Source organism: Besnoitia besnoiti, chromosome II (assembly GCF_002563875.1).
Source record: "Besnoitia besnoiti strain Bb-Ger1 chromosome II, whole genome shotgun sequence".
Classification (NCBI taxonomy): domain Eukaryota; phylum Apicomplexa; class Conoidasida; order Eucoccidiorida; family Sarcocystidae; genus Besnoitia; species Besnoitia besnoiti.
In genome coordinates this window covers 4,069,466-4,094,300 of record NC_042357.1, presented here as the reverse complement: position 1 = coordinate 4,094,300, position 24,835 = coordinate 4,069,466, and the positions used below count along the sequence as shown (strand labels likewise).

The 24,835-nt window shown below is 54.5% G+C and overlaps 6 protein-coding genes and 5 non-coding genes across 11 annotated transcripts; 7 read left to right on the top strand and 4 right to left on the bottom strand.

Moving 5' to 3' along the window:
- Window positions 1–546: 546 nt before the first annotated feature.
- BESB_041290 lies at window positions 547–619 on the bottom strand. The gene has a single exon. It is a non-coding gene; the product is annotated as a tRNA-Glu (tRNA).
- A 1,971-nt stretch (window positions 620–2,590) lies between these two features.
- Window positions 2,591–6,908, top strand: BESB_039330 (putative protein disulfide-isomerase; the record flags this gene model as incomplete). The annotated part of the gene is made up of 8 exons (XM_029362519.1): window positions 2,591–3,263; window positions 3,468–4,081; window positions 4,424–4,634; window positions 4,833–4,982; window positions 5,234–5,634; window positions 6,003–6,093; window positions 6,222–6,309; window positions 6,506–6,908. 8 exons carry the CDS (start codon window positions 2,591–2,593, stop codon window positions 6,906–6,908), a joined length of 2,631 nt encoding a protein of 876 aa, XP_029221484.1.
- A 1,818-nt stretch (window positions 6,909–8,726) lies between these two features.
- BESB_039320 (uncharacterized protein) lies at window positions 8,727–11,584 on the top strand (the record flags this gene model as incomplete). The annotated part of the gene is made up of 2 exons (XM_029362518.1): window positions 8,727–9,248; window positions 9,452–11,584. 2 exons carry the CDS (start codon window positions 8,727–8,729, stop codon window positions 11,582–11,584), a joined length of 2,655 nt encoding a protein of 884 aa, XP_029221483.1.
- A 527-nt stretch (window positions 11,585–12,111) lies between these two features.
- Window positions 12,112–12,183, top strand: BESB_041230. The gene has a single exon. It is a non-coding gene; the product is annotated as a tRNA-Asp (tRNA).
- A 165-nt stretch (window positions 12,184–12,348) lies between these two features.
- Window positions 12,349–12,420, top strand: BESB_041240. The gene has a single exon. It is a non-coding gene; the product is annotated as a tRNA-Asp (tRNA).
- A 180-nt stretch (window positions 12,421–12,600) lies between these two features.
- BESB_041250 lies at window positions 12,601–12,672 on the top strand. Its single transcript has one exon. It is a non-coding gene; the product is annotated as a tRNA-Asp (tRNA).
- Window positions 12,673–12,808: 136 nt separating this feature from the next.
- BESB_041260 lies at window positions 12,809–12,880 on the top strand. The gene has a single exon. It is a non-coding gene; the product is annotated as a tRNA-Asp (tRNA).
- Window positions 12,881–14,080: 1,200 nt separating this feature from the next.
- BESB_039310 (WD domain, G-beta repeat-containing protein) lies at window positions 14,081–18,549 on the bottom strand (the record flags this gene model as incomplete). Its single annotated transcript, XM_029362517.1, has 8 exons — window positions 14,081–14,161; window positions 14,515–14,674; window positions 15,048–15,169; window positions 15,497–15,625; window positions 16,125–16,315; window positions 16,666–16,803; window positions 17,161–17,226; window positions 17,646–18,549. The coding sequence occupies 8 exons, from the start codon at window positions 18,547–18,549 to the stop codon at window positions 14,081–14,083; spliced, it is 1,791 nt and encodes a 596-aa protein (XP_029221482.1).
- Window positions 18,550–19,063: 514 nt separating this feature from the next.
- BESB_039300 (uncharacterized protein) lies at window positions 19,064–19,483 on the bottom strand (the record flags this gene model as incomplete). The annotated part of the gene is made up of 1 exon (XM_029362516.1): window positions 19,064–19,483. One exon carries the CDS (start codon window positions 19,481–19,483, stop codon window positions 19,064–19,066), a length of 420 nt encoding a protein of 139 aa, XP_029221481.1.
- Window positions 19,484–20,529: 1,046 nt separating this feature from the next.
- Window positions 20,530–21,474, top strand: BESB_039290 (ribosomal protein RPP0; the record flags this gene model as incomplete). The annotated part of the gene is made up of 1 exon (XM_029362515.1): window positions 20,530–21,474. The coding sequence occupies one exon, from the start codon at window positions 20,530–20,532 to the stop codon at window positions 21,472–21,474; it is 945 nt and encodes a 314-aa protein (XP_029221480.1).
- Window positions 21,475–23,011: 1,537 nt separating this feature from the next.
- On the bottom strand, window positions 23,012–24,778 carry BESB_039280 (ribosome recycling factor protein; the record flags this gene model as incomplete). The annotated part of the gene is made up of 2 exons (XM_029362514.1): window positions 23,012–24,006; window positions 24,571–24,778. The coding sequence occupies 2 exons, from the start codon at window positions 24,776–24,778 to the stop codon at window positions 23,012–23,014; spliced, it is 1,203 nt and encodes a 400-aa protein (XP_029221479.1).
- Window positions 24,779–24,835: the final 57 nt, after the last annotated feature.

Below are 24,835 nucleotides of genomic sequence, written 5' to 3'. Positions count from 1 at the left end.
GCCCCGGCAGAAGGAGGAACACCGCTGTGGCAGTGACAGGGTCATACGACGCACGACGGCACTGTGATCCGAGTATCGACGCGAAGCGACTCGCTTCCGCATTCCTCCGATACACGCGGAAGGAAACGAGCAAGGTCAAAGAAAAGGGCTCAGGGGCGCTTTTCTTGAGCCAGCGCTGACGACTTGTGTCGGCGATCCGATGCCGCGACAGACAAGAGCTCGACGCAAAATGAGTTTTCAACGCATGCGCATGCAAAACGCGCAGACGGCCAAGCAGATAAAAAACACGAACCTTGGGAAACAAACGTAGCCTGAAACCGCTGGACGCCATCACACGCGGTATATGTTTCTGGACGTATATTTTCCGGCTTCGGGTGACATCAGCCTCGCTCCGATACCCATCTCTCGCGGTCTCGTCAGCATATCGGATCCTTGCGTACATCACAGAAAAGAAACGATATCAACATCGCATCACGGAGCTTACCGAACAGTGGAAGTAACGGTAATTCCAATAATGTCTCGGCAGACGGGAATAAAAAGTAAAACTTCCGTCGCCGGGACTTGAACCCGGGTCGCGCGGGTGAGAGCCGCGTATCCTAACCACCTAGACTACAACGGATGGTAAGCGCAACTTCTCAGAACCCCCAGCACCGCGTCATTGATGCGGTGCTGAATTGCCACAGCTGTTACAGAGCATATCGAGTTCTAAGGTCTCAATTTCTCGTAGAAGTTATATAACTTGACAAGAATCAAAGACATCAGTGAGAAGGTGTGCAAGGCTCTGTCGCGCTTCAGCCGCCACGCGGTTGGCGGGGTAACACCGGGATACCAAATATCTATTGTCAATATCGATGTGGTGAGGTTTGAATATCAGGTGACTCGCGGGTATTCTTGGCAATAAAGGCGGCTTGCGAGTGATCTAGTGGCCAGTAAGTCTCCAACGGAGTGAAGAGACCAAAAAGATCGAGAAGAACCCTCCCGTTCGGCTCGGTACATTGTTTGCAAATGCGTTTTGGCTCTGCATGCCTCCGTGGACACGTCTGCGACGAGTAATCTGTGACCACGATGAATGCGAATCTTGGAGCCGCCTCGTCAAGCTGTGAATCGGGGGCTCTGAAGCGTATCCGACAGTATCCTGGGTTTCCGCCAGATAATGTGTTCTCTCCGGTGGCACCCGCGGGCAGCTGTTGAATGTTCCCACTGGCAATACCAGTATACGGGGAGACCCGCCAGCGTAAATTTTCCTGAATAGTCTTCGTTCAGTTCATTCAAACTGAGTGCCTCCAGAATTCGAAGCTGCAGCCTCTTACCTGGGACGGCCGCATAAAGACTGCACGCATCGTAAACCCCCAAGAAAAGCCTGCTCTTCAGGGCTGGCTCTCTGCTACTGCAGGTCACGCTGCCCTTCAGTGCGGGAATGTGGCAGTGAGTGGCTTACCACAGTTCAATTGTGAGCGCACCGCGCGGACAAGTGTACTGTGCCAGATTAGAGCGCCCAGTGCTCACGTGTTCGTCGCGTGCCCCGCTGACCAACATGGGATGGTAATTGACTGGTGTCATCACACCGAACGCAATCTTCCGGCGTCAATCACTTGGGTGTGACGTAGTGTCTCCACGGGGAAACACACCAGACGAAAACGAGAGAGAGAAAAGCTATCGTAGGTTGCTGTCAACCTCAGAGGTTCCTTGTCTGGAACTATGCTTTATTGAATGGAAGCGGTTACCACTGTGCGAACATAGGCCAAGAAAGGACAGTTAAGCCCAAATGACAAAGGATTGAAATGCGTGAGAAAGTAAGTCCGAGGGAGTGGCCCCGCCGGCGCCGGCCCAGGAGTGCGCAGCGTTCTATGTTCTTCACTTCGACGACGCCGATTTCCCCTGCGCTCTTATCTTGGGTATTAGGCCGCTCGAGCGGGCTTTTTGCCGTCTTGGTGCTTTGTCAGTCGATCGGATCACACAGTGAAAATCACCTCTCAGGTTCTTGTGAGCTGAAACGCATAGCTAGGTTGATCCCATCAGCAATTCAGTTTTTTCGCCTTCTTGCCTTTACTAGTCTGCGATGAACGCAGGCCGTGCTTCGGCTCAAAAACCCAACTGGGCGGTTTCTCACGCGCTTTCTGGAACCAGTGTGTGTACTACACACTGCCAGTTTCCCAACCTCTGTATATATTAAAGGCGGTACAGTACCACAGTTTTGTTGTGTCTGAGCACTTTGTCCTCTGCTTTTGTACCAGGTCCTCGATTTGTTCTGCAGTGTAGCGCGTCTTGTTTGTATATACTGCTTGAAGGGAATGGCGCACTGCACTGTTCTGTAAGTGTCCACGATCACACCCCGGCTGAATCTTTTTGCCAAAACGGGGGCATGTAAAAGATTGGCCTTTTCGTTTGCAAAACATAGTTCGTTTTCGAGGGTCCTCCGCCCTCCAAAGAGGGCTCTTTGACTGAGTTGATTTCAAAAAAGGAGAAAAGGTTGCGTGTGGGTGAGACATCACCCAAAACATCTAGGAACTATACGGAATTGTCTGTTTCTTGTTGAAGCAACTGTCACTGCCCTGTTCGTTTTCCACATGAGACGTAAGCGACTTGCACCATGGCGTGGTTCCCGCTGGTGACTTCCTCATCAGTCCACGTGTACATCCTTCTCGCCTTCGTCTTCGCATACATCGTCAGCGGTGATCCAGGGGCATCTGGAGGGAATTCGGCAGCTTCCGAAGCCCCTCTCCCGGAAGCGAATAGAAGCTCTACTGGTCTGCCCATTCCTCGTTTGATATCACGTGCGGGAGACGCGGCAAAGGCTCTAAAACTCACACAAGAGCAGCAAGATACAGTCAAGCGGAACCAGCATGACACGGGTACGCGTCGGCCTTACGTCTCAGGTCCCCTTAATAATCTCGGTGACTGCGCGTCCGAATACGGGTGTCGCAACGGGGGGGCTTCAGCAACCAAGAGAAAGCCCGAGATGCTAAGCACGGCTGTCATGAGTCGTGGAGCTGTTTCGTTGGCAGATGACAACTATCACGACTTCCTCTCTGCTCATTCAATAGCTCTGGTGCTGTATTATGCGCCGTGGTGCTCGTGGTCTCAAAAGACAAGTCCGGAATTCGATGCAGCGGCTCGAGTCCTGGCCCACGACAAAGGCGATCCACCTGTATTTCTCGCAAAAGTCGATTGCACGCAGCACACGCAGGTCATGAGGGACGAAGACATTCAGGAATACCCAACGCTCAAGTTCTTTGTCGAAGGGCACCCAAGGGAGTACACAGGTACGTGCATGCGCCACGGGAGGCGGTATCAGCAGCTCAAGCCATCCTTGTTGCAGACTTCTTCCGGTCGCAGAACGCTGGCAGTCAAGGGACGCGTCGTTTTCACTGCTGCCGCGGCACTCTAGGGGATCGTTTCGACGTGAGTAACCCGTCTCGCATGAATGAATCCTCGTTCAAGGTCTTTCCTTCCTGCTGGATGAATAGGCGGTAGAAAACGAGCGGAGATATTGAAGTGGCTCCAGGAGAACTTGAACCGAGACCGTATGATCACATCCGTGAATGCTCTGGAAGAGGTGCTCGCTAATCGACAGTTGGGCACACTTGTCGTCATTGCGGCTCAAGACATCGCGAGGCCTTCTTCTCCCGAGGACGGTGGCGCGCTGCCCCCTTCCCCCTTACTTCACCCAGCTGTGGAGCAACCGGCTGAGGCGGCGAACAACACTGCGACCACGGAGAGGACTCTGAGGCGCGGCGTAGCTTCTGCTGGGAATGCTCAGGATGCAACCTCAGGAGGGGGAAAGACTGTCGCAGGCGCGCATGCTTCAGTTTCTCCCTACGGAGCTCCGACCCCCAGAGTTCGCGCTGCTGGCCGCAACGCGAAAGTTGATCTTGATAAGAACCCCACGACACCTGTGTCCGCGGCCACTTCTCTACACGCTTCAAAAAAGTTCCATCGCGAAACGTTTGTGAAGGTTTCTCGGATGATGGGCAACGATGTGCTGTTCGGCGAAATCGCGGACCCAGAAGTGCTAGAGTACTACTTGGATGTTCACGTAAAGCCATATATGAAGACCCGTCTAGATATGGCACATATTCATGTAAGCGTCGCTGGCCTTGAGAGAGCAGGAGTGCATGTGGGCATCGCACACACAGAGCAATAATGCGGAGGAGCCATTGTATCACGTTTGTTGCTCAGCAGTCTGCGTCGATCAGTAGACTCGCTTCCCGGCGCTAATGGCAGAGTAAACCAGTATTTATGCCGCCGAGTATTGACGCAGCAGCTACGAACCACACACCACTAGGTCGCCACGGATCTCCGAGCAGCACCCGGATTGTAAGCAGACTTCGGACCCAGCGTCGCGTGTTATTTTCATTCTAAACGTCCCGAAAAGTACGCACGTGTTAGGAGAGGTTCCATGTGTTGCGTGTCATCGTTACAGCTTCCCTTCATTGCAGCATTTCCAAGTGAAAGCGACAAGGAACTGTTCGAGGATCGTCCGTTGCCCCTGGTTCCTGACGAAGGGGGAGAGGAGGTCGTCGTTTACACAGGCTCGTTCAGTGATGAGGCAAACCTTACACGGTTTGTGCAAACGCATAAGTTCCCGCCGGCTTTTCCTTTCACGGGAATTGTTGCGCCCAGGATTTTCGAGGGTGAGCTTGCAAGTCTGTGGGCTTGCAGCTGTCAAGGTCGCTTGCAGAGCTTTATCCAACGACGCGAATCATTTTACCTGGAACCGTGTGGTCTGTCGTTGCCTCTCATTAAGCGTGATCTTTTTGGATGACTGCAGCAGTGAGGCATCTAGCGTATCGCCGCAGGAGCCTCTGTGTTCCCTCTCTTTTGTTGTGCAGACGGTCGTCCGATCTGTGTCATGTTCCTCGATAACTCCGGCGCCCGCAAACGCAACAGCCAGATTCCTGTTGAGCGAGCTCCAGGAATCCGACAGGCTTTTGAGGATGTTGCTTCCAAGTACAGGAGTCAGATAATCTTCACTGTATCAGGTAGAGTACCGCAGCTGTCGCTGTCGTATACCGCTGCGATACCACATCCAGCACTCACCGTGCGCCGTGGTTGTAATGTGCCTTCAGCGACCTCGACACGTGCGTGTCTGCAGCGACGTACTGGAGTGTAGAGCGGCCCACACAATAAACTGAAACCGCATGTGGCAGCGATTGCCTGCGATGAGGGCCTTTACCAGGACTAGGTGGGAGATCCATTTTGTACCATATTCATGGCCTGGTACCTGTCGCAGGCACGAAGGAGCCTCACGAAAGGCGGCTTTTAACACTGCTCGGCGTGGAAGATGAACGGCAGACTCCCCAGCTTCGTATTGTCACATTCAATCCTAGCGGCAACGGCAAATACTACCCTGCCTTGAAGTTCAAACCAGCCAACGCCTTCCTCGGGGACAAGGAAGGCTCTCTAAGCATGAGAGAAGCCGTCTCGGCCGACCGGAACATCAACACAAAAGACAACTCTGAGGAAGCGAAGCACGTGAGCGACCTGCAAGCCAAAGCGGGGCTGCGGTCGCCGAGAATCCCGTCTGCTGGAGAGCCCACCGCACTGGAAAGCGAATCGCGGAAAGAAGGACTGAGAGGCAGCCGGATGTCGTCGGAGACCAATGACGCTGGCCTGTTACAAGCGTTCAAGGGGGTGGGTCACCCTAGACATCTATGGTAGAGTTTACTCGAAGTCTCTTGTTCGCGTCACTTTTATGAAGCGAATATTGTAATACAACCGCGCGGAACCGCTAGGGAAACACTGCATAGGAAGCGCAAACGGAACGGCACACATCAAGAGGGCACATCTGCAGTACAGCGATTTCCCCACAGAAGATTCGCTTGCCGCTCTGGGGGGTGTTTTCGTTAAGGAAGCATCGCATAATATGAACGTGGCCTTACAGTATGCCGAAATGACTCAGATCGGAGGATACGGGAGGTGAACCGGCTAATCGAGTCTTGCTCCGCAGCTCCATAAGCAACGAGATATTTGACCCTCGCGCCTGGTTTAACTGTCTGCAGCATTTGACGAATTTCGTCACCAGCTACCTCGATGGCTCTCTCACGCCGTATTTAAGGTCCGAACCCGTTCCAGCTGAAGAGGAAAACAATGGTATGCTTTTTTCCGACAGGGTAGCGAATGAGATTTGTCCGCGAAGCTGTGGTTGATGCCCCAGTCACCGGAGATGCGTACCATTGATTTGGTGAGGAATCCTCATGTACGTATTACACTTGTATCAGGCGTTCTAAAAGTTGTCGTTGGATCGACGTTCAACGAGATTGTACTGCAAAACGACCGAGATGTTCTGGTCGAGTTTGGAGCGCCCTGGTAAGTTGTATGTGTCCGGCTACCAAGCGATCAAATCAGCTGGCTTCGCCATAGATGATTCTGCATCTAGGGCATGCCCTGATGCATCCAAAAAAATATATTTTTCTGTGCCAGGAGTTACAGCACGTTATGACTTCGTCCAGACTTAACATGCTCATGCGTAACCGCTGCGTGCTGCGCGTGCGCATGAACTCAGGTGCGGTCACTGCCGCAAGGTCGAGCCAACTCTCAAGATGATTGCAGCGGTCCTTCAGGATTCTGGAAGCACTGCGCTGGTAGCCAAGATGGATGCTACTCGCAATGAAGTAAAGGATCTCTACTTTACTGGATATCCCACACTTTTGCTCTTCCCCGCGAGCAGGAAGACAGAGCCGATAATGTATCAAGGAGATAGAAGCGAGGATGATCTGCTGCAGTGGCTGGCTTCCAACGTGGATAAAAATGACATAGACTTGGACGCTTGCAGGGCAAAAGTGAAAAAACTCCTGGAGCAGCAAGCTCTGCTGATTTCAGGCCCTATTTCTGAAAGTGGGGAGCCTCTTATCGCTTCACGAGGAACCATGTCCCAGGCTGAAAGGAGCGTTCTTGAGGAACTTTAGGGAACTCACGGAGGCAAAACTGAATTTTTTGCTTGCAAATGCGGTGAATGCGCGCCACTGATTGCAACGGGCGCATACTGCGTCCCTCCTTGTTCAGCTCCGGTGGGCCTCAAGAAGCGCGCTGTCGCTGAATTGTGATTTCACGCTTATCACAGCCAACTGGCCACTTTCAGCACCAGCGTAATGGGGAAGTCACGTAGCAAAGTACACCAGCGGGACCAGGATGAGATCAGGCTTTTGGTTGCTTGCTGCTCGGACATCCCAAGAGCACGGTAGCATTAGCGGTACGCGCAAAACCTCACCACAAAGTGCAGATCCGCATACCTGAACTTTACTCATCGCACGGTCGCTATTCACCAGATTTTGTCACAGCCTCTCACTTCTGAGGCTTCAAGGCAGCTGTGGTAACGACATTTCGCCCTGCAACTCTTGAGGCACCCTGGTCTGCCCATTCAGACTGGAAATGCTGGGACTGCTATTTCAGCGGGAGTGTCGAGAAGAGAATCGCAAGCTGTCAGTGCCTGTATATTAGTCAGCGAGTCCTTTGTAGCCGTCTGTCGAGGGCGCACGGCCGGCGGATGCCCATCTCGGGGTCCTACACGCCTAATGGTGACAAGTGCCTTCCGGTCCGTCTCCCTCACGGCCGATTCCCACATTTGCTCTCCCAGGCATGCTTTTCACGTGGACTCACATTAAATAGTCACGGTTGAAGTGTGGAGCAGGAGCTGGTGTTCCCCTACTGTGGCGTGGTGCACGATTTTGAGACAGCTCTCTACTGATCACAAATTTGGACTTCGATATGGCGCTAGCTGTCCGGTAAAATGGAAATCCACTTCGGAAGAAAACCGGAGGCGGCATCTTGAAGGAAGCACGTTATTGCAGTAGCTTGTTTCAAAAACATCGAAACCCTTCTGCCGACAGCTCTATGGAGACGCATGACGGAGGCGTTCCTGGGGTTCTCGGTTTCACCGGGCGGCTAGCAAAAACGATAACAGTTCGTGCACACACTCCAGCCGGTGGCCGCGGGGGTAGAGGGCATGGCGAGCCATCTGCAGCAGCGCAGCTATGATGGGACAGCGTGTTTCTCTCCATTTTGAAAAGTTTTGTTGTTGAACGCTTCCGTCTCATCGCACACGCTACTTGCTCTCGGGTTCAGGTAATGATCGAATCCCAGATGGAAGTAGTTCACAGTGATCCGACATTACCCAATACTACTGGCTGACGCTGGGGCCTCTTGAGCAGTCTTTTTACACATTGCGTTAGGGATAGCGGTATCCCAAGTGTAGTGCCACTGTTAATACGCGCTTAGTGTGTTGTCTTAGAAACCGTGACGAGCTTGCGGTCAGCGGTCCCGCTCTCACATCTCCTGCGCCTTTAAGACACCTGGTCTGAATCTTAAAAGATTATAGTTCCATTTGGTTCTGATGGCGCAGCTGTGGACGGATGTGTCCTTGTCAAGGACCCACCAACATATTCACAAAGATTCCACCGCAGCTGCATTCTTGGTAGTCGTACATCTTTGAGGTAGCTCTTTTCCCTCCGCCCGTGAACTGGAGCCATTGGTTGGCGGCGGCGGTAGTGCTAAGCAGGGGGATGTGCAAGATGGTTATTCTTCGTTTCCAAAGCCTGACTTCCATTGCTACTCTCATCACATGCGTGTCTCAGGGCGTAGCAATATTCGCTTTTTGTTCTAAAGCAGCGCCGTGCACTATCCGGTGTGGGGAAGGCTTATCACAGTCGAGGCCACCTACCAGAATCTCAGAATACCCAGAGTTATCTCCGAACGGACTCGTTGATTTTCGTACCAGAAAGGGAGATATGACAACTGGTCGTGAACTCCAAACAACAGCCAAGAGACTCCGGTCCGGCACCAGCTTTCAATTCGGCGTTCAAGAAGGCATGCGCACTTCGACTGGTGACGCGGAACAAGACCTCGTTCCAATTGTGGATGACAAGTATGCAAACGCGGCACGGCTCGTCAACGAGTACGTATCGCGTGACAAGTCTTTCGAGGAGGCTCATCGCGCATGTCCAAGGTCCAACTGGATGCGGGTCCAAGGAACATCTGGAAGGTGCTTCAAGTCCTTTGACTTCCTCGAGTTTGGTATCGGGCCAGTAGGCGATGGCGACAACACAGTCAAACAAGTTGGAACTTGGGAAGAAGCAGAGAGGATCTGCATGGGCTTTGGTGCACACTTGGCGGCTCTATATACGGCTGCAGAAATGAAGTTCGCACACATGGTGCTTGATCGACGGCCAGACGCTTGTTGGATTGGCTTGCGGAGGCTTGAGCCACACCGCGCCCGCCGAAACAGTGACACCAGCAACGGCTGGAAATGGGTACGCTGCTTCACGCTGTATTCAAACGGAAGATCCTACGGAGAAAGAGACTAGCTGAACTGTCTGCATGCATTGATTTTGAAACACGAAGTTCAGACTCGATGCGCTAGCGACTGTGCAGGCAGTGTGATACTATTTTGAAGACCACTGGAAGTCGTAAATGTCCGATCGCGTCTCGTGTGCCGTGTGCTTATTTTTGGCAGATAACGAGCGACAACGGCATCCAGGATGATACATATCCCATAGAATGGCATCGGGACTGGGCGCCTGTGTGGGATTCAATCTCATACGCAAAGCCACTTTGCGGGGTGTTCACTAAAAAAGGAATTGCCGCTCGGAGATGCTATGCCAATACCGGCCCGACTGGAGGTCTGGCGGACAACAGAGTGAAGAAGGGGCAAAAATCGTCAGCTGAGAAGCTGCCTGCTCCCGAGCTCTCATGCTTCCTCTGTGCCACATACACGTCCACCAAACTGCCAGAGCAATCCTTCGCGTACTCAGCAGAGAATGGCCTGTTTGTATGGACAGAAGCGGTGGGAGGGACGCCTCCGTTCGATGCGCGCCAAAGCGGTGCCACTCCACACAGCATAACCACTGAGATACTCGATGAGAGAGTGAAGGACGAGAGACGGTACTCCAAAGAAGGGAAGAAGTCCACCTGGGGGCTCAGCAAACTCCACGAACGCAACACTATGAAAGGTATGAAGCGGCACAGCGAATCAGCATTGACCACGTCGAGCCGGAAAGCAAATGTGGACGACGTTGATCAGAGCTCCACTCTAGAGGATTCGGTTGACGAGTGGTTTCCCCCTCGATCTAAAGGTGTAGAGAGCACAGGGACTTCGCAGAATCTCTCAGAGCGATCGAAAGAAATTCCAGGTGACGCGCACGAACTCACAAGCACTGCGTATTCCACCACCGCATCGGATACATTTGTATATAATGCTACACACCAACCTGCGATAGATTCTGAAGCGGCATTCAAGGTGACAAGGATACCGTCGATGAGCAACCACACGGAAAAAAATGAGATGGGCTTACGAGTTGACGCACACTCACAGCCTTCCAACGATGAAGGGCGAGATACAGCGGCAGATAATCCCACGGCTCCTTCTCTGGCAACGTCAGCACTGCGAATCAAGGATAGCGAAAGCTACGGAGCTTTTCTTCAGGAATTCATGAGACTCCACTCAGAAGCAAAGGAAGTTCAGGGTGGAAGAAAAGAAAATGCTATGCATGGGGAGTCCACTGCCCAAGATTCTAAAACCCTCCCTGCTGTCAGCGAGCCTCACGGCACCCCGGCAGGCTTGTCCGTTGTCTCTCTGAAGACGGAACAGGACAGTGATGATAGACATGTGCTAGACGGCTCTGTTGGAAAAGTAAAGGAAGGTGACTACGTCCAAGTTTCGCCCATCGCCAGAGCAACACCTGTAGCTGACATGCAGGGAGAGTCTGAGGTCAATCTTTCATCGGCGGAGTCACCGCAGGAGTTGCCAAGCCGCGATGGCTCAGCCGTGGGCCTTGAGACTGAGTCGGCGGCTACTCAACCGCTACGTCCTCCATCAGTAGGAACGCCGCCCCACGAGGGCAAGGAAGGCATGGCAGGAGCAGAAAAGGAGACGAAAGTGAAGTTGCTGCACATAATATCCTGCAGCTTAGGTATTGCAATATTCATACTCGGGGCGATTCTTCTTCTTATCTGTCTCCGTTGCTCGCGCTCTCGTCACAAGGAGACGGGAGAGGGAGACAGTCAAGAGTCAGAGAGCACTCAGGCTAAAACGATGTCTCTTCCTCTCTCCATAGAGTCTTCCATCCACTCAATAGGCTCCTCCGTGTCCGGCTCACCTGCGTCTCGAGGCGAGAGCTCTTATGCCCAGAGCAGAGACGAGCCAGTTCCGGCTATGGGGGGATCATGTTGCCAGCAGCTTCTGCGGAGCGATGGGTGTTCTCCCCAATCAAGGAGGACTGTCTTTGAGTCACGGACACTGCCAGGATCACGAGCGTCTTTAGGAAGGATTGCCTCCCCTGGCGGAGAGAGCGTCTTCCCAGAGGAGACGTGGGAGAGTTCTGTTAGCACGTCAACGTCCAACATTTCACAGTCCGCGGGGTTCCAACAACTAGGTTCGGAAACTTTGGTCTCGGCGATCGTTCGTGGCATCCGCGTCGCAGCAGGAATGTCGGAGGCTAGCAGCACCAGAGACGATGCCTTCAGTACCGTGCCCTCCGTGCTGTCGTCAGATGACGCAGGCTCCTCTCTAGATGGATCTGCTCAGACCCGCCGCCCGAGTACCGCGGAGAGGCTCGAGCGGCTGCGCGCACGAATCGACGCGCTGTAGGCAGTGAATCGGTTCACTGGCTTCCGTATATATCGGTCTGCATTCTTTCAAGTGAGCGCTCAAAGTGCTGCATCGAGCTGAGACTCAGCCTTTTATGATACAGTGAGCGTATTGCTAGTAAATCGGGTGATGTACAATGTCCAGCGATAATCAGTGAAATTGCAACAGCCCACATCTGTTCAACAGACCCGCAAACGACTCATCATTAGTGCGCATTGTATTGCACTGTTCCTGATATCCTGTGTGGACAGGGGAAGTGCGCTCACATGAGGCAGTTCAGCCTTGCCTCATGTGCTCGCCATCGCGCAGTTTAGGGATTAGGGTGAGCCCCCTACGGGATTCTTAAAAGTCTTTGTGATCGATTATTCGCTGGGTTCGCATAGATGATTTGACAGCACTCAGCCACCTGTTTCCTCCTTGTTGGAACGGAGAGACCATACACTAGACCATAACCAGGGCAGCTGAGCATCAATCCGTGAGTGTAACCGCGTAGGCGATTCCACATGCCCCTATATGCTTACTGTCAGTCCGAGATAGTAAAGTGGCTAGTATTTTCGCCTGTCACGAGGAAGACCCGGGTTCATTTCCCGGTCTCCGAGTTTTTCGTCCCAGACCTTCTACGGCGCTTTCCTGAATCATCAGCCGACCTTTCACCCACGATACATTCTCAGAGGACACCACGGGTTTCTTTGTGGCGCAGCTTTTTCTTTATGGGCAGCTGCGGACGATAGGTCTCAAAAAGCAGCAGAAGACGACAGCACGTGTCCGAGATAGTATAGTGGCTAGTATTTCCGCCTGTCACGCGGAAGACCCGGGTTCAATTCCCGGTCTCGGAGTATTTGCACTTTTCAAATGGCTGAACTGTTACGTCTCAACACCTAAATCGCCGCCAAAACCAAATCTTATAGTCGGGGTACTTGCGAGTGGAGCCTTCTGTAACTCGGCGCCGGGCTTGTTGCAAAACGTAACATGATGTAATCAAGATTTTGAAACTGCGACTGATTGGTAACAGCCCGTCCGAGATAGTATAGTGGCTAGTATTTCCGCCTGTCACGCGGAAGACCCGGGTTCAATTCCCGGTCTCGGAGTACTTTTGTTGTCTCGCATTCCAGAAATGATATGAGGTCGCTCAACACGGGGATCACACCCAAATCCAACGTCCAACGCCAAAGAGAAGACCAGATGTATGTGCTGTCCCACCACGTCACTAGTGTTACCTGCCCGTCCCAGTTAGTATAGTGGCTAGTATTTCCGCCTGTCATGCGGAAGACCCGGCTTCAATTCCAGGTCTCGGAGTGCGTTTTCCAGTTGTTCTCCAGATGTGTGGCTCTTCCTGTCTCGCCGGCGAGCCACTCACGCCATGAACTGAAGGAGCAGGTTCGCATGCACTCCAAGTGGATGAGGTCAGTACGGTCAACGTGACGCGTTGATACCTCTCTGCGTCTGCGCACATGTGAGCCCTGTACAACGCTTTGAAAGGGCCATTTCAAGGTGTTGTAGTCTTTCGCTCCTTTTCCCATAAGTGCACTTCAGGTCCCCCCTACTGAACTGTCTTCCGCATCGAGAAGAAATTGCAGTCTCCTCCATCCACTTCCCGTCCGCCACCCCGCCGCGTCGTCTATTGAAACCGGCCCCGCCACTGCCTAACGGATGCGCGTTCTCCGGAAAGATGGGCTTCTCTAGCGTCTCAGTGACTCAACGCAGCTACGTAAATGGCGAGTGTCTGTCTTGTCTCTTTGCAGAGAAATGGGGGCGTAATGCTTGCGTGCGCAGATATCGCGTCCGCAGACAAAACTTACACTGGGGTGTAGGACCGGTGCAATCCGAAGCCCATACTGCGTGGATTGTTCGCAGAGGCTCAGATACTTACACAATATATATATATATATATGTACATATGAATATACCTACAATATATATATATATATATATATATATATATATATATATATATATATATATATATATATATATATATATATATATATATATATAATACGTATAACTTTATATATCTATTGATTTTATAAACATTAAGTGTATGCCTCTCGATGTTCCACCATCTCATACGTGCGGAAAAGACCCGTATCACAAGCGAAGCTTGGGCAACGGCAGCTGGGGATACCTCGTGGTAAGCGGAGACTCTACTTCCTCTCTGCGCCGTCGGAGTTGTCCTGGCGGTGTGGCGCAAACGAGAGAGGAACCCCGAAAAGCGGATGACTGGCCAGTTCAGAAGAAAAGAAAAATCCACGGCTCCAGTGAAGTCGGTAGCCACAGCGGGTTCCCTCTCTGATGACTTCAAGCACATCGGTTCAGAAATATGAAATCGCTGCGCTCTTCTCGCAGTGTTGCGCGAACACAGCTCCAAAACGAATGTAAGTATAGCTTGAGACAGCTGACATGCCAAACATACTGGAGGGTTTCCACACGACGTTTCCTCGTCTGACTCCATCGGACTTGTGCAGCAGACCAAGGCACAGCAAATCAGAAGTGACCCTAGTAGCGCTTCATGGTCCTCTGCGGCTTCCACTGCAACGGATGTGACTCCTCCGTTGCATCTTCGTCTGGCTTCCAAACCTGCAATCACAAGAAAACGCATGCAGCCGCGGGCCTTTACTCTCTAGTAACCTGTCCACCTTCCCCTTCCCGCTTCCCCCTCGTACTCCGGATCTTTCCTGAGTCTTACATGGGGCGTGCAGATTTACAGATATCTACTTCCAGATGTAGTTACACAGATATACATAGACATGTGAAGGAATTTGGAAGCACATGTAGTGTCTATACAATCAATAGATAAAGGTATACGTATCAAAATATATATTATTTAGATATATATTCACATATTCATATATATTATGTAATTATACTCAGCTATAAATTTGTAGATATATATATTTAAATATATCTATACATATGTGTAGGGTGCCTACCTTGATCGTCTTATCACACTCTCCCGTCAGAAGCCTCGTCTCGGACTTGTCGAGGGCGCAGCAGAAAATGCCGTTTTCGCTTTCAAGCGAGCCGGGCTGGACGCGAGACTGGATTGTATCGAACTTGTATCCGGAAGCCCAGTCCCAGAAGTGCAGTTGCCTGTACGTACACCCAAGAAAAAGCGACGCGCGAATCACAAGACGCCGCAAGGCCAAAGCTTCGGAGACTGGCGACTAGGCTGCTTGCTTGTTTTTAGCAAAAAGCCCCGATCGACTTATCTTTGACGCAGCTCGCGTCCTTAGAAACTAAAAAAAACTGACTAACTCAAGCGACTCGCTTCCCGACACGTATGTGTCATGCACGCGCATGCCCTTCCAAAGTGGGGACACCGGCAGATGGAGAGGCACTTGATGGGCGCTTACATAGTTTTATCCATGCACTCGTGACCACGTGGAAGAAACGCAGACGCACCGACCCATGTGCAAAACGATGCATCCGTCCCGATGCACGCAGCTGCAGCGCGGCATCTTACCCGTTGTTCGTTCCGGCGATGAGAATCGAAGAGTCTCCGTCCTCCTTGATTGCGCAGCAGTTGATGATCGCGTTGTGCCCTTCCATGTTGCGCTCGAACGCCCCCAACGGGCATCTCCAGACCTGCGACCCAACAACACAAGCAGCAGAAAAATCGAAGGAAAGCGCGAAAAAATTGAAAGAAAAAGACCCTCAGGGACAACACCGCGGAGAGAAAGCCGCGGACGCCACTCGCGCCTCTAACCCCCCCAGTGTCGCTGTCTGACGTGCATGCCTGGCCTCCTGGAGTGAACAACGGCGCGACGCAGCGATTCATCGCCACTGCTTCTCACGAAACTCTCCGCGGGGCCCAGCGAAGCAGCAGCCTGTGCCGGCCGTTCCTTCGCATTTTCCCGTTCCCTGAGTGTTTACGCCCCTCGTTCTCTGCACACCCTCAGATCATCGCTTTACCTTGATTTTGTCGGCCGCGCAAGACACGAAAGAGTACTCCTGCGGATGGAATGCCATGGCGCGAATGCTTTTCTTGTGGTTTGTCAACACCGCCGAGCATTTCCCCGCTGTCAAGTCCCACAGTCGGACCTGCGACAGACGCATCGCACAAACGCAACGGCAGCTATCCAAACACATATGTAACACATAAATGTATTTACATACACATATACAACCTTAAACCCATATACATGCATATATATATCTATATATACGTCGTAGGTTACGGCACCGCCCACGCCCTGCACACATGGTCGCGTGCAGTGAGACACGATTTCCATATCTATCTATCTATACATCTATCTGCATATTTTCATATTCATATCTATATCAATCTATATATATATATATACATATCAGTCTCTCTATATATATTTGAATGCACATATGGATGTATATATGGATTCAAACATATACATACATATACATAGATGAACGGATGCATGTACATCAGGAGCCCCTCCTTCGCGAGGTCTCTTCATCTGCCTTTGGCCTTCAGGAGACGAGAGCCTGCCTCGCCCTGAGCGTCCTTCCGAGTTCGGAAGATCCGGCATCGCCCACGCCCCTAGAAGACGTCTGGCTGTCCTACCATTTTGTCCTGCGACCCCGAGACGATGTGCGGTTCGAGGGACTGCATCTGCAGCGACATAATCGTGCCCTGGTGGCCGCTTAATACGTAAATTTCGTGCTTCGTCCGCATATCCCACACGCGCACGACGGCGTCGCGGCCGCCGCTGCAGAGAATGTCCAGCTGCGGATGCAGCGCGAGTGTATACACACCTGAGCCACGCAGCACACAGCAAAGCGCATCTACCTGCAACTGGAACGTAACAAACCTCCGGGCAAAGAACTCCGGATCCTGGGCTAGTCCCCGGGGGACACAGAGTCAACGAGCGGCGGCAGGAGCGGTCACGCCTTCGACTCGCCCGCAGGAGACGGCAAGCGCGCTCCTCGCCAGCCGGCAACGCCTTCACGCGATACCACGCGAGTCCGCAGAGAAAAAAGAGGAAAACATTCCTGATTCGCTGCACGCGCGCCTCGTCGCGAGCGCGCGGAGGCGCCTGCGCAGCCCTCGAAGGCTCGCGGCGGATCTTAGACGCGCGCCGCTGTTGGCAATTTCGAGACTTCACCTGACAGATGGCCGTGGTAGTCGCGCACGACTTTGTTTTGCTCCAAGTCCCAGCACTTGACGCGGTTGTCCTCTCCGCAGGTGAACATGTACGGATGCCGCGAGGAAATCTTGATGTCGCGAATCGCCGACACGTGACCTGCAGAAAAAAACGAAGCAGAACACGCAGCACGGCCTTGAGAAAGCATAGAGATTATCAGCGCATATATATATATATATATATGTATATTCACATACATAGGTACTGTCGAGTTGCACATGTGGTCACAAAGCGCCGTGGATAATTTCACGCGAGAAAAAAGGACGAACAGGCATAAACAGACGCGAATACACGCACGCAGAAAACGCGAGGCAGACGCGCAGAGGCAAGCCGCAGCGAACACGGAATGCCTCGCGCGAGGCTCGCGAGATCTCGCCGCTTGAGATCTGGAATGCGCATCTGAGCAAGCAGAAGAAGGCATGAGCGCTGCGACGAAGTACGCTTTTCTCTTCTCACCTGTCAGCGAGAGCTTCAGAGTGCCCGACGCGAGATCCCAGATCTTTATCAGGCGGTCGTTGGAACCTGCAAGGCAATGCGTATTTAAGCATATATGGATATGGAAAAAAATATCTTAAGAGATACGTGCACGCACGCCGATATGTGTATGCATGTATGTGTATATATATAAATATATGTATATACACGTGGCGCACGATCTGCGTGGCTCTCGAGCACAAATCCATTCGAGTAGTCTTCTCTCCTCGCTAAAGAGTTCCCTCGGCGCGCTGTGTTTTCCTTTCTCTCTCCCTCAGATCCTCTTATTCCAGTGTGGCGGTCAGTTGCCTCGAGCGGGCGCCCCTCCGCAGCCCACGAGTCCCCCCTCCACGCGCGTGCCCACTAGGCAGACCTCGCTGAAAAAAAAAATGCGTGACACGTCTGTCTTCCCCCTCGCTTCTATTTGTTCAAATTTTCTTTATTTTCCTATCTTTTTGGCACTTTACCTGTGGCGAACCACTCGTTCGTCGGGTCGACGGCGATGCACGTGACCCAGCCGAGGTGCCCGGCGATGACGCGGTGGAGCTTCCACGGCGCGTGCCAGGTGGGTCGGAGAGCTGCGGGGAGATTCTTCAGCCGCAGATTCGCAAGCTCGCCGCCGACGAAGGCGGAGCCCTGCGCGAGCTGCGAGCCGCTCGCGGCGGCCGCCGCCGACGCGGCGGGCGCAGACTTGCTCTCACCCGGCACCGGCGCGGCCGCCGAAGACGCCGCGGCGCCGGAGGAGGCGTTGTAGGGAACGGAGGACGCGGCGGTGCGTGAGGACAGCTCAGCAACAAGGTCGGCGACGGTCATGTCGGGCGTATGTACAGCTGGGCACGAGATAGCGACTTTTTGCTTCTTCGCGCGCGCGGGCTCGGCGGAGGAGGCGACGGCGAGTGTCGTGCAGGCGTTCCCGCCCGCAGCCGCCGCGGCCGGCTGCTCGCCCCTCTCCTCTGTCTCTGCGCCCTTCGCCCCGGCCGCGGGCGGCTCCTGTGCGACCGCGAAGGGCGGCAGCGCCCCGGGTCCGTCCAAGGCAGAGGCAGGCGTGTAGAGCGCGAGATCGTCAGAAGAGGCCGGCGCAGAAGCGGTGGAAGAAAGAAGCGGAGGAAAGAAGTACTCGTCGTGCAGCTTTAGCTTGACCTTCTCCTCGATTGCCGGCAGGAAGGCTGGAGGCCGCAGCCCGACAGAGTTGATGAAGAGCGAGTTCGTGCGTCGCTGACATTGCTGCAGAAGAACGGGGAACGTGTGCAGAGGCTGCGAAGACCCGAACAACTCGTTCTCTGCTAAAGTAGTGGAAGAGGGCGCCGCGGAGGAGGAAGAAGAGGAAGAGGAAGAAGGAGGCGACTCCGCCTCGGAGGTCTTGGGCGCCATCGTGGAGAGACGGCGGGGACACAGCCGAGGCGGACGATGAAAACTAAAGAAGAAAGAAGCGATGCGGAAGAAAGGTCGCAGCACAGGAAGAAAGAGACAATGCGGCAAACAAACGACGGGCGAAGAGAGACACGAGCGGAAGAGAGGAAGAGCAAAAACGCAGGTCGCGACGCGAAGATGCGAGAGAAAAACTACAAGGAAGAGAAAGCGATGTCAGAAGAGAAGACCAGAGACAGCGAGAGAAAGACAACCTGAAGCTGAGAACGGAGTGAGAAAGAAGAGACGACGAAGGATAGACCCCGGGAGAAGCCGGATGTCGGCCGAAACGGCGCTGAGGCCGCAAGAGGGGAAGAAGGGGGGGAAATCCACAGAACCACGAAAAGAAGAAAGGAATGATAAGCGGTGAAAGAGGCGGAAACCGCTTCTGGCGTCGGACTTTGCCGGGAAGTGCACGATTTTCCTCTGTGTAGGTCGCGCATGCGCGGCGCGAAAAGGATTCCACGCCAGCCAAGAGCTAGAACTCGAGACTCTTCTGACCCTCCTCGCATGTCTTCGAAGTGTGCTTTCCCCTTCCAGTGGGATCTTCCCTCTCTAGTTCAGTCGTGAAACTGAGAGCAGAGTTCCGCGCGCCTGTGTAGTTCCACGGAGACCGCGACTCGAGAGTGGACTCCTCAAACCACACATTCCAGTCGGCGAAACCCTGGGCCGCGAAGTCAAGAAGGCCTCCTGGACCGCGCTCATGCTGGAACACAGCGCTGGGAACGAAACCGAAGGCGCCCGTTCCAGGGAAGGCCCCCTCGATTGCCTTTAAAAAGAAGGGGAAGAACGCTTGCTGTCGGAATCGCACAGAGGCAGTTCCGTGTTGGCGAAAAGGCTTCAAAAAAGGAAAAGTTCGCAAGTATACATTTGTGTGCCTTTTACGATGCATCACCATTGAGCGCAGACTTGGCGAGGCGTCGGCTTATCTGAGGCGCCGGGTTTTTTTTGGCGCGGAGCGCATGCTGGGTCGAGAAAACCGACTTTTCCGCCTGAGGGAGAACAGACCCCCCTGCTGCCTCGGGTGTATGTACGGCCCGTGCGCATGTGACGGACTCCGCCTGCGACGGTCTCTCCTTCATCTTTTATGCTTTTCTCTTCAGCGAGCTGATGCTTGAAGCTTGTGGTAAGTCGGACGCAAGAGGCTGTCTTCGATGGGAATAGAGGGCATCGAATTCTTTTTCGGGATGGACTGGCTACAATCAAACGCTCCCGAGTCCGCAGTGCTGTGGGGTGGGACTGAAGGAAGGGAAGCGGGCGCGCGGACGACGACGCACAGGGATTAAAACGCCGCGACTCTCAAAGTAGGGAATTCCGTCGCGCATAGTTGCCTCGTGTTACTCCTGCCTGCGGTTTGCGCCCTCGCCAGCTTCACCTTCTCCATCGAGAGACTGTGCCCCTGGCGGCAGGTGGCCTTGCGCCCGCTGAAGGGTAACCGCCGATTTCTCAGCGCAGAGGAAGGGGAAGCATGTCCGGAAAGTCAATTTGACCCAGCGTTTGCCTTTTTTCGGCTCCCGACTCACCCTGGGGACTGGTTTCGTGGATCCTGCTCTGCGGGGGCCGCCCTCGCAGCTGGCTTAGGCCTCTGCTTGTGCACGCCGTTCTCCTTACAGCCGCTTGCCTGCCCTTTTCTCGGTCGCTGGCCTGGGCGTCTCCGCATGGCTCTCACTCATCTGCGTCTCTCCGCTTTACGCAGAGAGAAGAGAGGGCGGGCTTTTCGTGAGGGCGCGACTCACGCCGGGTTCGTATGGACTGTCTGACCGCCATTGGGTTTGAATCGGTTTCGGGTGCGTTGTGTGCGTTGCGCGCAGGTTAAAGTGATTGCCAGGCCTCGTCGCACTGACAGTCTCCACAGCTTCCCCCCCGCCCTGCCCCTGGCCTCTTTCGCGTTTGCGGTGATTGTTTTCGTTTTTCTCCTTCGCATTTTCTTCTCCGTTCGACAAGATGGCGGGTCCTCGCGGCAAGTCCGACAAGCGCAAGACGTACTTTTCGCGTCTGTTTGCGCTCCTCGAGCAGCACTCGAAGCTGCTGGTTGTGGAGGCGGACCACGTCGGCAGCAAGCAGATGGCTGACATCCGTCTGGCTCTCCGCGGCAAGGCCGTTGTGCTCATGGGGAAAAACACCATGATTCGCACGGCTTTGAAGCAGAAGATGAGCGAGATGCCGCAACTCGAGAAGCTGTTGCCGCTCGTCCGTCTGAACATCGGGTTCATCTTTTGCATCGCGGACCCTGCGGAAGTCCGCAAGATCATCCAGGCACACAAAGTGCCTGCGCCCGCGCGCCAGGGTGTCTTTGCGCCGATCGACGTCTTCATCCCCGCGGGGCCGACTGGTATGGATCCGGGTAGCACGTCCTTCTTCCAGGCTCTCGGCATTGCGACCAAGATTGTGAAGGGTCAGATTGAAATTCAAAACGAAGTCCACCTCATCAAGGAGGGCGAGAAGGTGACTGCCAGCGCCGCGACGCTGCTGCAGAAGCTCGGCATCAAGCCCTTCGAGTACGGTCTCGCGATTCAGCACGTCTACGATGACGGCTCTGTCTACAGCGCCTCCGTCCTCGACATCACCGATGAGGTCATCCTCGGCAAGTTCCGCGACGGCGCGACCAACGTCGCGGCCCTGTCGCGCCAGGTCGGCATTCCGACGACGGCCTCCGCGCCTCACAGCATCCTGGAAGCCTTCAAGTTCTGCACGTCGCTCATCCTCGACTCCGACTACACCTTCCCTCAGATGCAGAAAATCAAGGACATCCTCGAGAACCCCGAGGCCTTCGCCGCGGTCGCCGCTGCTGCCACCCCTGCCGCCGCCGCCGCCGCGCCCGCAGAGGCCAAGAAGGAGGAGGAGGAAGAGGAGGAGGAAGACGACATGGGCTTCTCGCTCTTTGACTAAGCGCCAAACGCGAAGCTGCGAGCTTGCTCGCGCAACAAAACGGACAAGGAAACAGACGCGAACGTGGACGAAAAACGCGACGGGAGGCGCGAAGCGTCTGCGAGACCCGAGGCCCCGCGCCGCTTCACGTTCCTCAGGTGTACGTGCACTGGGGAAGGGCTTCTTACCGCTTTTCGTGTCTTTGTTGTGGGGGACTCCCGCGCGTCGCTGGCGGAAAAGATGAAAGTTGTGGTCCTGCAACCTCTCTCTGTGCAGGCGGAGTGAATCAAACCAAACTGACCGGTGTATCAAGTAAACAGAGAGACACGCAACTGCGCGCCCGCGCCTGCTGGACGCTGCCACTGCCCTGAGTGATGAGCTGAATCAGCGGTCCCTCCTCTGCCCGCAACCGGCGACGGACAAGTACAACTTTTTCGTAGATACGTAGCTATAGCGACAGATTTACGCCAATTTCTGCAGCAGGAACGAGGAGAGACGTCACTGTCTCTCCGTTGCTGCGTTCGATGCCTCATCCCTGCCCTCTCCGCCACGTATTATCCAAGTGCTGGTCGTATAAGTGTAGCCAACAAATCTATAGGAATATATATATCTAAATACATATATATGCATGCATTGCTACACCGGTAGAGACATTCGAGAGAAGCAGGCGCGGCGAATACTGTACATATATATATATATATATATACTATGTATCATGAGATATATATTAAGAGAAGCACCCGTATGACTGGAGCACGAGAGGTAAATGTATCTGTGAGTCTACGGCGGGACGAGATGAGTCGCTTGCAAATGGGGTTTGCCTCGCGTCTGAGTTTATGAACGAGAGACACAAGGTGAAAGCGCCGCGAGCGGCGTGACGCGCAAATTCCTCTTAATCAGGCAGCGGCGCGGACGTGAGCCGCGCGGCGCCCGTCCTGAGCGTTTTGCGTCACCGAGTGAGAAGACGACGAAGTTGTTTCCGTCTGGAAACCTCTTCAAAACCAAACCTTCGCTTCCACTCTTTCCTCTGTAGACGGATATGAGTCCCCCATGACCCCCTCCCCACATGCCTACACGCGTGCATGCCTGTGTGTATATGCTTCTGCAGCCATGTGCAGACATATTATGCGTGTACGCAGGTGGATGCGTGACCAGTGGAAAACAACGCTACTTGAAGTCTAGTCCTGTCGCTCTGGTTGCCTACGAATCGCGCAGGACGACGCACACGCGCGTCGTCCTGCGCGGCGCAGCTCTCCGACCGTGCCCGCGCCCAGCAGACGCGGCACGCGCAGGGCGACGGCCTCGGAGTGTCTCCTGCCCTCGTGGCGCGGCTTCTGCGTCTCCGCGGCACCTTCGTGGTGCATCACTTCAGCCTGCCTTCCGCTCGCGGACGCCCGTTGGAGGCACTTCACGATCGGCCTGCGTGCCCGCGTCGGCCCTCTCCAGCTTCCTCTATGTTGATCGCCGACTCTTCCGCGGCTGCGCGCCTGCCTTCGCCTTCCGCTGTCTGCGCGGTCGTCTCCGCCTCGGCGTCTCTCGGCGCAGCTCCCGCAAGTGTCTATTTTCGGGGCGCGTGACCGTCTCTCGCCCCGCGTGGAGTTTCCGCCTCCTCGTCTTTCTCGCTCGAGACGCATCTCTGCCTCTGCGCGAAGGGCGTCGCAGCCTCTGCTGCGGGCCGTCGCGGTGGAGAGATAGACCCAGAGACAAGCGAGCGGGACTCGCACCTGCGAGACGCCAAAGAGCCTGAGGCTCGGGCACAAGTCGCGAACGAGGAAGGCGACGGCGAGCCTGAGGCGGAGACAAACGAGGCGGGCGAGGAGACAAGAGACGAAGACAGCCGCGAAGAAAAAGAGGACGGAAAGGAGGAGACCTGCGCAGTGTGGTGAGGTTGCGCGGGAGACCTGCAGCTGGACGTGGAGGCTGCCTCAGAAGCAAGAAGAGAGGCTACGCTTCCGCTGTCATCAGACGTCGAGGCGGGGAGCGAGTGAAGCGAAGACGACAGCGAAGGCGAGGCAGATGCCTCGCTTCGTTCCGCGCGTCCTCTTCGCTCTGGGCGGGCGCGAGCGGAGCGCTGCCGTCTCTGCAAAGCCTTTCTGCGCCGCCCTCGCGCGGTTGCGTTTTCTTTTGGCGACTCTTCCTCGCCTTCCTGGTCCGACGCCGCATCGCTGGAGGACGCGCCTCTGTCCACGTCGTCTTCGCTCTCGAGTCTTCTGAGACGCGCCTCGTCTTCGGTGCAAGCTGCCGCCTCCTTCCTCGTCGTTGCGCAGTCCTCGCCCGTTGCCGCGTCCCGCAGACGCCGCGCCGGCGCTTCCACAGCGGCACGCCTCGCAGGCCCCCGACGGAGAGATGCAGGCGGCGGTGGAGACGCCTTGGAGGAGCAGCCAGCCGCCACAGAGAGCGAGACGGGGGCGACGACGGCCGTCAGGGCTGCCCAGAGGCTCGCCTCGAGGGCCTCCAGCGCGGAGCCGCTGACGCGCATCCACTCCTTCATCGAAGCCGGCGCGGCGCCCTCGCGCAGCATCGCGTCTTCGAGTGAGGTCAGCTCGTCCAGCGCTGAGACACAGCACCCGAAACCAAGAATCGAGTACGGACTCGAACATGCATCGCAAGCCTTTTTTTCAGATTCGCGCGGAAACCGAAACTGCAGTGCACGTATCTCAGTGTGTGCGCCTACATCTACGCAGGGGCTGCCTGTAGAGAACGGAGCGGAAGCGCCTTGCATATCTGGTGCAGGCAAACGAAATGGACGTGCGAGTGCACACCGGACATCTGCGCTGCCCCTGGACTGCTTCCTGCGGCCTCGAATGCCTTCCGCAGAAAGACTCGTCACTCCGTTAGCCCCCGTACACTCTGCACGTACGTATGTGCATATGTATAGCTATATATATACAGTTACATAAGTATATATATTTAGATATGTTGGATGTGGTAAGCAAAGACCCTCAAGTTTTGAACCAGTAGACCAACTCGTAGTCTATACTCCTCCCAATAACGAGCATATATATGACATATATAGAGAGAGATAGATAGAAATGCATATGCATATATGTATATATATGCACGCTGTGAGACCGCCGTATGACGTTGCTTTTTCCCGATTTTTGAGTTTCTGCGCACCTAGCCGCAGGCGCGTCCGCCGCTCGACTTGCCATCCGCGGTACTTTCGAACGCACACCAGTTCCATGAAGACGCGCGCGGCGCTCCAGTCCTTCTGCAGGCTCCCTCGGGCACCCAGCGAGGCGACGAAGGACGCTTCTCTGAAGAGACACGAAAGAAGGCGCGGCGGCACGCGCGTGTGTGTGTAAAGAACGCAATCGGAATTCATCTGTGTGTCTCGACGTCCGCGTTCGCGCGCGGGAGTGGCGACCGCACGCAGCGGCCT